General features: G+C 26.7%; 1 protein-coding gene across 2 annotated transcripts; it reads left to right on the top strand.

The window, feature by feature from the left end:
• Positions 1-8,008: 8,008 nt before the first annotated feature.
• LOC120075314 (transcription factor bHLH93-like) lies at positions 8,009-10,978 on the top strand. Of its 2 annotated transcripts, none has more exons than XM_039028582.2 (4): positions 8,009-8,868; positions 8,960-9,118; positions 9,220-9,390; positions 10,701-10,978. In XM_039028582.2, exons 1-4 carry the CDS (start codon positions 8,263-8,265, stop codon positions 10,803-10,805), a joined length of 1,041 nt encoding a protein of 346 aa, XP_038884510.1. In that variant the 5' UTR covers positions 8,009-8,262; the 3' UTR covers positions 10,806-10,978. The 2 variants fall into 2 exon arrangements, with proteins under 2 accessions (XP_038884510.1, XP_038884511.1); XM_039028583.2 differs by having other exon boundaries at positions 8,153-8,868; positions 10,713-10,978.
• The last annotated feature ends 291 nt before the right edge of the window (positions 10,979-11,269 follow it).

The raw sequence follows: 11,269 nt of genomic DNA, 5'->3' as shown, positions 1-11,269 counted from the left end.
AGAACTTCCGATTTTTTTCTTTTTCTTTTTCTTTTGTGAAACTTTTTCGAGCTTGGCCCCACCAACGTCCTTTCCTTTTTCTTTGAACGTCCCACCTTTATAAATCGAGTTATTAATTGCTTTTTTTTTTCCACAACAAATTATTGGAATTTTTTATAAAAGAAAATTTACAATAACTATTGATAGTGGAAGCTCTTAACCTTCAATGTAGTTGAATAAATCTAAAATGTCCATAAAAATAAAAGTGGGATGTTTCTTTAGAGAATCAAATTTTAAATTTAATTCCATTTGTTCTAGTTGTATGCACATATTTTGTTGTACTTGAAAGAAAAAAAAAAACTTATTTAGTAAGAAAACATGCATGTGAATAAGGATTAGAAAATATGTATAACAAAATTTAATTATTTATACAATAAAATAGATACTTAATTTTTTTTTTGGTCAAATGTTTAGAGACTAAAATATGATATTTGAAATTTAGATGAGTAGTAATCTTCTTGCCAATAAAGATAACGATAGGTAATAAAAGTTATGGATATCAATTAATAAAAAAACCAATATAAACTAAATAACAATAATGAATAGAGAATGACATATATAGTACTTTAATTAATATATTTAAAAAAGCATTTGGGCAATAAAGTAGCCATTAGTAGGCCTTGCCTCTTCCAAGTTTAATTAGCATTGCCGTACTTTTATTTCAACCTTTCATATAAAAGGTTGAGATCCAAGAAAAATGATATTACCTAATGTTATAGCATGTGAATATTAGATTCCTCTAGGTTCTGTTTTTGGTACTTTCTTGCCATAACCATATGTCTTATTCCAAAAGATAGATAGCTATTTACTAGGTCCTTTTACTTCAAGTACTAAGTATTTCAAACAAAAAAATATCTCTATCATGAGAAAAAATTATTGAGAGTGCATTGGACTATTTAATTTACAAAAATATTATTTTGTCGATAAATTTTGAAAGTTCAAGTGTGTAGTTTAAATCAAATCATTCTCTTTTTGGCCTGAGAAAAAAATAACATCAAAATTCTTGATATTTTTATATTGACTTTGTTTCGATTAAGTGAAAGTATGATAAAATCGAGTAGATAAGCTAAACAAATATGTAATTTTAAGATTGGTAAATTGTTCTTTATAATAAATAACTAAACCTACACAAAAATCAGCTTTTCTAATCTTAAATTATACCATCTATACTTGTAAAAAAGCATTTTGGATTGATAAATTTAGATTTCACTAAAGAAACAAAAAATGGAATGTTTAAATGCTTTTTGATATTGTCTATTGTGTTTAAATGTGAAAAACATTTTTTTCCCTTTTACTTGACTTATATGATTATCCCCCCGCCCCCCTCTTTTTTTTCCCCAAATTCAACCACATGAGATAGATAACATAAAATGCTTCTAAAAAAAATAAAATAAAATAAAAAGGTTTTTCACTTTCACCCATGTAGGGTAAAAATGTTAATGTCTTGCTTTAATAGATTCTTTAACTCTTTTTCCTCCCATCCCTTTCAACTCTTCCAACAGTTCTCTCATTTTTGTTTACTTTGGAATGCTCAAACTGTACGGACGAATTATTAAATTAAAAGAAAAAAAATCAAATTTCCTCTTTTTAAATAAAAAAAAATTATAGCCTCCGCCGCCACAGGCGGCCGGCGATGGAAGTTTCCGGCGGCCACTGCAGGTATAGTGGCACAGCACAATCATCAACAACAGACTTGACTTGACTTGACAAGATATTGGTTTGGTCTAATGTTCTCTTCTTGTTCTGTCAAGTTGTGTATGCTCTGATTTTAGAGATGAAAAAAAAAAAGTCATATGATTTATGTATGATGTATAAACAGTGGAATTTGATTGAAATATTTTGAAGTATAAAAGGTAAAAAATTTAATATTATATGTATTTTTAGAATGATATGTAAATCTATTGTATCAAATAGGTTCTTAAGCTTTTAGCTTAATTTTGTATATATTATGATCTAATGAACGACTTAAAGTCTTAATTCTTCAACTTTGTTAAGCGGATTCATAATTTATGAACTTTTCAAACATCTAATTAGGTACAAGGTTAGATTATAAAAAATATACTTAATTTTGTTATTTTTTTTTTAAAAAAATATCTCTATACTTTAAAAAATAGAAATATTATCCTTGAACATTCAAGGACATTTTAAAAATCCCTTAAAGTATAAATTTCTCTAGAACTGTGGATAAAAATTGAGATATAAAAAAGTGTAACAATGATTAAAACAAAAAATTTGTATCACCCCATTGGGTAATTGCTGCACAATTTTAGGTCATGATTAGATTTCTATCCAAAAAGTATTTTTAAAATGTTTTTGAAAGTCCAAAAATCATATTGCAATTTTTGATAGTATAAGAGTATTTTTTAAATAAATGAAAAAGTTCAAGTATAATTGTTATAACTTAGCTTAGACAGAATACTAAAGTTCATTCGCTAAATTTATAATTTAATTTACAAATTTGTTTTATGTATGATTTTTTTTGAAATTAATTTTCATCTTTAAATAAATGCTAAAGGTATTTTTTCGTTTAATTACATGCTAGTTTATGAACTTTCAATTTCGTGTTTAATAATTTTAAATAGATCTCTACATTCAGTTTGTGTCTAATAGATTTCTAACATTTTCAATATATTTTTTAAAAAATATTAATAAATCTATTAGACAGGAAACTAAATCTAGAATCTAATAAGATATTCAACTTTCAATTAAGTCAAATAGATTAGCCAATTTTTTAAAATGCAATATATGTCAATAACCAAACACAAAATTCAAGTTTAAATAGTTATTAGATACCAAATCTAATTTTTGATGACTTATTATAGACTCTTACACAAAATTGAATTTTTAAATATTTATTAAAAAAATTTCAAAGGTCGAGGAACTAACCATACGAACTTTAAAATTTGAAAAATTAAAATTATAGTTTAACCTATATTTTAAAGTCCACTCCATGCAACCCATTATGATTCCTTTACTTTTGCTCTCTCGTGAAAACAACAAAATTAGCATTAAATGATGGTAATAATAATAATTGGCGAAAAATATATTGGGCTAAAAGTAGGTTTTTTTTTTTTTTAAAATTTTTAGTACGGTTAAAAATGAAATTAATCATTACAATAGGTACAATAATTAAAGTTACCTAAACAAAATTGCATTGTTTTTTGTTTGCATGTTAACCCTTAATAAATAATCTTATTTTCCCTATATTTAGTACATTAAGCATGTGGGGTAAGAATAGAAAAAACAACCCACCATAATCAAACTAGATCCATCTAAATAATAATTTTTTTTTTTTTTTTTTTTTTTTAAAAAAAGAACCTAATTATATAGTTTGGGGAAAATACAAATAAGACAAAAATATCTAAATACGCAAAGGACAAAATATCCATACGCAGTTGTCCACTTGGGTTTGGGTATTTATGTTATTTAATTTTGTGTTTTGAATTTAATTTATTAGCGAGGTGGTAGATAATTTCGTAATTTCTTTTACAGATATGTATATTTAGTATTTAAAATGTATTAATTTTATGAATGATTTAATTTTAATATTTCTGACATCGAGATTTATAGTACAAACATTATGTCAGTTGAACTATATTTGTTTTGACAATTTTAATATTTTTTAGTACATTTAATTTGATTTCTCAACTCTATAAAATCTTGATTAAAGTTTATTGATTCAAAATAAACAATGAGATGGAATAATGAACATTTGGTCAAATTAATGTCTTCTCAACAGATAACAATAATAAGTCAGGTTAATATAAGGATAAAATATTAAATAAAATGCTTTTTCTTAAAAAAAGTTAAATCAAATGAATGGAAAGAATAAGGCTCATCACTAAACTACATTTTTTTTTTTTAAATATAGAATCAAAATAAAAACATCAAAGAGTTGCCTTAATGTCTTATCAACATCCAGTTCAATAAGGATGATCTTCACGCTAGATATTAGGGACATTGGTTCTTCAAGTATGACAATTTTGAGGACAAAAAAAATGCTTGAATAATGTCTCACCGATGGAAAGCTAGAATGTCATCAATAAAGGTGAAGACTTTATTGTTAAGACGGTCCAAACGTTCAAATAAGCCCTAAAGAATTATCAAGTTTGTTTTATGGAGTCCGCCTCAGAGTTAATTTGATCAAACCTTGTAAAAAAAAAAAAATAAAAAAAAAATCAAAGTCAGCATAGTTTGTGTTCATGTACAATCTTAAGAAACATGAAGCTCAATTTTCGTAACATTTTCTTTACATAAGGGATAATAGCATGAGCCACAAATTTTCCTATGATGAAGATTTTCCCTTCTAGAAAGTGCTTCGTTACATGCACACCACATTAATATTTTTTAGCATCATATCTCCATGCTCTCGTGCTTTGTCGATGTGAAAGCCTTAAAAGTTGCATCTTGAACTAACTTGTATCCACTTTCAGTTGAGTATAACCCTTTTCGATCATAATACTAAAAACAACTATCTGAAAAGAAAACGTGAACCAACAAAATGCTTAAGATAAACCTTGTGGATGTGGAGGTGCCAGGAGTGTTGTAAATTATGTGTTGGATTTTGGCTATAATACATAGTTTAACAAAAAAACATTAATCACCTTTTGTCATTCAACTACATTGTAGGTCTAATTCATAGTTTTAACAAAACATAGCAACAATGAGACAACCTAACTACACATCCAACCGAGAAGATGACACTATCAAATAAAACATAGCATAGGTAGAAAAGGGAGCTAGATGCTAGAAGAGCCTTATGAATATGGTGTAGAGAAACTTAATAAAAAAATTTGTTTGGAGAGTTCTCAAAAATATCATTCTTACAAGAGTAAATCTCTACAACAAAGACCTTAATCTTTTACCACTTTGTCCAGTTTGTCAATATGAAGAAGAATCTTTACAACCATATTTTTTTTTCACCTGTAGAAGAGCCAAGGAAAAACTATTCTTTGATCAAGTAGAGACTAAAGCAAATGGATTAGAGATTACTTTGATCAAGCCTATCCACAAAACTATTCTTCAAGAGGGAAAGTGTAAGAATGAAGCCGCTATAATTAGAAAATAGCTTCCTCCTCCACATGGTTTCTACTCTCTTAACGTAGATGCAGCTTGGAACTTTTCTCCTGTTTCATCTGAATTGGACGCAGCAATCCGAGATTTTGAGGGCTTTGCAATCGCTTTACAGTCAAAACACTTGGAAATTAATTCTTTACTTCCTATTCTTGAATTGCTTGCGATTGTTGAAGGCTTGAAATTGGCAATCTCACTTGGGACCTTACATATTAGAGTTGAGTCTGATTATTTTCAGACAATAAGACTCATCCAAGACAAATTGAATCGAATGAATTTCACCGACAAAGAAGTTTATTTGTATTTCCTTTAGGCATGTTAACAGACAATGTAATCTATTAGCTGATTCATTGGCAAAGGGGGCTACAAGAGCCGACTACACCGAGGCATAAAAAGCAATATTTGACAACCAGTCAAAATAGTTTTTGAAGTATATTTTCAACAATTTTTTTGTCAAAAGTATAAATAAAAATGAATTTTTTGAAAAACAATTTTTTCTCAAGTCAATTCAAACGGTCTCTTAAACCACGTTTGGAAGTGCTTCTAAAATGCTTAAATCATTTTTTTCATTTCTAAAATCAATTTTAATAGAATGAAAAATTACATTTAATAATATAAAATTAAACATTTATTGATTTTAAGTAATTAAAGGTATGCTGCAAAATGATTAACATGAAAACTATTTTAAAATTACTCTAGAATGTGGACTTAATTGACAAATTGATGAACTAACTCCGAAGTTGAAAAATTTGATAGATGGTTTTGAAAAAAAAATTATATATATTTTAAAAATGTTAGAATATTTATTATTAATATTATATTCACATTAATAAACTTTTCATTTTTTATTTGGTATTTTAAATCTATTTTTAGAATTTTTTTTGCCACTTTTTAATAATAGATGGTGCTTTTTTAGGTTAGTCATTCTTGGGTCAGGTCCTTATTTTTATTTTTTGGGACCAAATGTCAATGTCAACTTTATGGACTAAAATAAATACTTAAACAAAATATAAATACGAAGTTACTTCTAAAAATCAATTGATAATTAAAAGAGTAGTTCATGTATAATTTAAAGTTTGTGAAGTTAATAGATGATGTAGAGTTCCTTCTCAAAATCAATCAAAAATGAGATAAGTGGCTCGATCTTTAGTTATTTTATAAAGATCGTGAGAACTCTTATTTTAAATATAAAATAAACAATAATCAATACTCTTATTTTATTTTTTTTTTTTTAGTTATTTATTGTTTTATATTGTAAGATTGATTAACAAAAGTTTTCTCATCTTTTAAATATAAAATCCTCAATAGAGGTAACAAAAATGTTAATTCACCTATCTTGTCAAGGTTAAAACAATAAACTTATAAAAATATCCATAAAAATATGGATATAGCAACTTAAATTCAATACCTTATATATATACAGAAAGAAGATGACAGGAAGCTTTATTATTATAATAATAATAATTAATTATTTATATATATCGGTGTGCAGTGTTATGGTGGTGGGTCAGTTTCTGTTTATGTTATGTCCTTCTGAGCTCTTCTCATTTGGTGGCAGTGATTTTGTGAAAAGTGACATTGACTACCCCTCACACACAAGATTCTTATTTCATAGTTCATTCTATTTGATTTCTCTTAAATTATTAACACTAATTATTTTTCATTCCAAAATCTTTCTTAATTTATTATTAATTGTATTTTCTTTTCCTAATTTATATATATTTTTTATTTTTTTTACTTTTTACTATTTCTCCACAGAGACTTCAATCATTTTCTCCTTTTTATTCACTTCACATCTGTACTAACACGTGTTCTCAGCATTTAATTTTTAATATATATATATATATATATATATATGTCTGTAATGAAATAATTAAAGTAGAGGATTAAATGATATCTCTAGTTGTAAGTTAGTTGAAAATCACTTTTATTCTACGAATTCTCATTCAAGTAATACCTTAATTTCTGATTCGATTATAATATTTTTAAATTAGTAATAATTTAATATTTAAAATTTAATAAGTAAAGGTGAAGTTTATTTATGAATTATAAAGACTAAATCGTTGTATAGTCCAAATCGACAATTATGTTTGATGAATTTCTTCACGATAGGAATTAAAGTGTTACAAATTTGAAAGTATATGAATTAAATTCTTCAAGGACTAGATTATTACAAAATTAAAGTACATTGATCAAATCATTATTTTTATAAAAATTTAGGAACGAAAAGTAATTTTTAATCTTTTTAACGTATGTGTTGGAAATGATTTTGAAATGGTCACAATTCCTTTTGTTATTTTCAAAATTACTATGAAAGATACTTTTAATCCTTCGATGTGAATTTTGATAATATGAAAATTTATATTTAAAAAAATAAAATAAAATATTATATTAATTGTATTATTAAAGTAGTATTTTATAATGATTTTAAATATGACAAAAATTATTTTAACCATTAAAAAAAAAAAAGAAGGTTAAATGTCTAAAAAATTCCAAATTTTAAAGATGTCTAATAATTAACTAAAATTTAAATTTTATGTCCACTAAAATTATAAAATCAACTAAATTATGGAAAAATTCTTATAAACAGAAAAATCTAAAAAATATTTAATTTTATAAAAACTTTTATTTTTGAAACTTTTTATTATAAATTAATATATATTTTTAAATATTTTTTTTATATTTAAAAAGTTCCTTAAATAAGTGTAAAAAATATAAATTTCAAATTTTAAATGTCCATTCGACACAGGTATTTGATTTAACCTTTTTAAATGTTTAATTTTAAAAATAAATATTTTACAAAGAATTGAACTATTTCGCAACCTTTTGAATATTTTAAATAGTTTTATGAAAAAAGTTTAAATAAAACTGTTTTTTTGAAAAATATTTTTTTGCCATAGTCATTCTAAACCGACTCTTAGACTAACTAATTAAAATTGTTATTTCTAAAGAAAGCATAATTTGGAGTAATTAATATTTATTATCTCTTTTTACTAAATAAATAAATAAACAAACTTGCAATTTAAAAGTGTATTAAGCCATTCCACATGTGCCTATATATATATAATCCTCTCTACTGCAATTTTTATGCCGTCCAGGTACTAGGGCAGAGCCTCCATTAGAGCTTGAGAGAAAGCTTGAGAGAGAGAGATGGAGCTTGACGAACATGTTTTCTTAGAGGAGTTAATGGCTCTACGAAGAGATTCAAATTGGGAAGCCATTCCAAACGAAATCACCGACCTCTGCTCAAATGCTTGGCCATTCGATTACTGTTTCGATCAAACCACTTTGAATTTCCCCCCAAATTCTTCTTCAGAACCTCTCTCCGCTCAAAATCTCCACGAATTCTACCATCCTTTAGCAAATGAGTTCTCAGTACCACAAATACCTGATTCCGCCTTTACCGTCATGGAAGTAGCAGCAGCAGCAGCAGCAGCCGCGCCTCTGCCATTTCAACCAGAGCATCCGAATGTAGAGCGAGAAGAAGAGGAAGAGCAATTAGGTTTTCTCGCGGATGAGATTCAGAATATGGAGGCAGTTCAAGTTGAATCAGCGTGTAAAATGGAGCCGAATCAATCTCCAGAAGAAGAACTCCAGGTTTTCAACATCGGAACATGCTCCTCCATGGACCGAAAGAACAGAGGGAAGAAATTGCAAGGACAACCGTCAAAGAATCTGATGGCGGAGAGAAGGAGAAGGAAGCGGTTGAACGATCGACTTTCAATGCTCAGATCCATTGTCCCGAAGATCAGTAAGGTAAGAAATAGAATCAATCACCTGAGCCTAGCCTTGAATTGAACAAAACCTATAAACTTAAAGCGATTTTGTGGTGGACTTCTATGAACAGATGGACAGAACAGCGATTCTGGCAGATGCGATTGAGTATATGAAAGAATTGCTAGAGAAGATCGGGAATCTGCAAAGCGAAGTGGAAGGATCAAATCCGAGGATGAATTCATTGAAGAACACAAAACTGAGTGAATGCGTAGTGAGGAATTCACCAAAAGTAAACAACTTTTTTCGAGATTTCTTTGCGTATTTTGAAACAAAAAAGCGATAGATTAAATTACTAAAGAGGCTGATTAAGAACAAAAATTGGTTGAACAGTTCGAAGTGGAAACTAGAAATGGGGACACGAGAATCGAGATTTGCTGTGCGGGAAAACCAGGATTGGTATTATCAACGGTGAATACACTCGAAGCATTGGGGCTTGAGATTCAACAATGTGTAATTAGCTGCTTCAATGACTTCGCATTGCAAGCCACTTGTTCTTCTCAGGTATTATAATACCTTCTTTATCTTTCTTCTCTTTTGCATCTTTTTTGAAAAATTATACATTTTTTCCCCTTAATTGTAATTTCAAGTTTAGTTTCCTTTTTACCGTACGTTTGAGTTTCATTGTAACCATTCGATTTTTTATTTTTGATTTTTTAAAATCAAAGTCTATTTTTTCACCCTTCTTTATCATGGCTTTGCATTTTTCATAACTACACAGATTTTTAAAACGAAAGTAATTTTTAAAAGTTTTTTTTTTAAAATTTTTTCAAAGATAAAACAAAAAATTGAAATAGTTATCGAGAACGTATTTTTGTTCGGAAATTTTAAATATTTGTGTCAATTTAGTCTTGACAAGATTAACTCTTTTAGTTTTTTTTTTAAACTAAATATTTACTTTCATTTTAATCGTTTGTTGGTGTTAATATCCAAATTTAAAAGAATTAATTATTTATAATTAATTTTGCTTTTACTGATTTTTCATTAGTATTAAAATTAATTAAAAGAATTTATATCATAATTGTTTTTAATTAGTTAGTTGAAAATGAGTGTCGAATACCAAAGCAAGAGCATCAGTAACAATTCGAGAGTAAAAGCATAATATCGAAATTTAGTGACCAAATGAAACCTAAACTGAAAATTCAAAGATAGAATGAATACAACATTCTGTACTAAATAGAAATTAAATTTGGAACTCAAAAATAAAATTGTAATATTTTGAAATCTAAGGTTTTTTTTTTTTTTTTTTTTTTTTTTTTTTTAATTTTTATTTATCATTTAATTATCCATTTCATTTAAATATTTTAGTATTTCTCAGACGGGGAAGAAAAAGTTAATGCTTTCCCGAATTATTGGTTTGTTAATATATTTAATTTGAATACAACATGAATATGTAATTGAAATAAATAAATCTTTATGGGAGCACATCAGACTTTTTATTAATAAGTATATAACAAATCTAATGATATGTTATGTTTATTTGTTTAAATATGTTAACAAGGCATAATTTAATCTTCTATCGTCTTCCTAAAAAAACACTTGTAATGTTAACAAATTGAAGGGAAAAAAAATTATAGGATAATATTTAGTAAAAAATCAAGGTTAAAAATAGAGGAAAATTCAAATCTTAAAGGTGAAATTATAACTTTTTAAAATTTAAGATTAAATTTAAAATTTTTATTTAGTTTTGGAAATGGAATTTTTTTAAAACTATAATCTCGACATGTTGTAAAAAAAATAAGAATATAACAATATATTGTGCGTTTTAAAATATATTTAATTTGTGCAATAAAAAAAAATTGACTTGAAAATAGGAACTGAAGCAGAGAACAGAACTGAAGCAGAGAACAGAACTGAAGCCTGAAGAATTGAAGGAAGCTTTATTTAGGAATGCAGGTTATGGAGGAAGCTGCTTGTAGATTTCTTCTTCTTCATCCTTTTTCTTTTTTATTTTTTTAATTAAAAAAATTGTGGTAATTTTCTTAATTAGAAGTGAGTAATCAAATCTCTGTAATTTAATGAGGTTTGCAATTTTCTCATCCCCAACCCCTCATGCTTAATTTTAATCCAAAATGGAAGAATTAATTTTTAATCTCTGCCTATATTCTCATTTAAGCTGACAATTTCCATATCAGATTTCAAGGTAATAACATATAAAAAAAAATATGAGAAAAAAATATTTATTTTTCCTTTATCCTTCAAATTTGTAAATCATTAATGTAATACTAAAGTTAAACAACAGTGAACCATAAACTTAAATGGGAAATTAAATTAATATTATTCCTTAATTATTATCGGATGCTAGTAAAATATGACCACTTTAATAGGTAATTAGAAGCAAAGGTTCTCAAGTAACAATACATAGTTAATGTATCGCCAGGGC

The sequence above is a fragment of the Benincasa hispida genome, chromosome 4, assembly GCF_027475165.1.
Source record: "Benincasa hispida cultivar pf3 chromosome 4, pf3_genome.v1.1, whole genome shotgun sequence".
Taxonomy (NCBI): Eukaryota; Viridiplantae; Streptophyta; class Magnoliopsida; order Cucurbitales; family Cucurbitaceae; genus Benincasa; species Benincasa hispida.
Note: the sequence above shows the minus strand (reverse complement) of the source record. Positions and strands in the feature narration are given on the sequence as shown.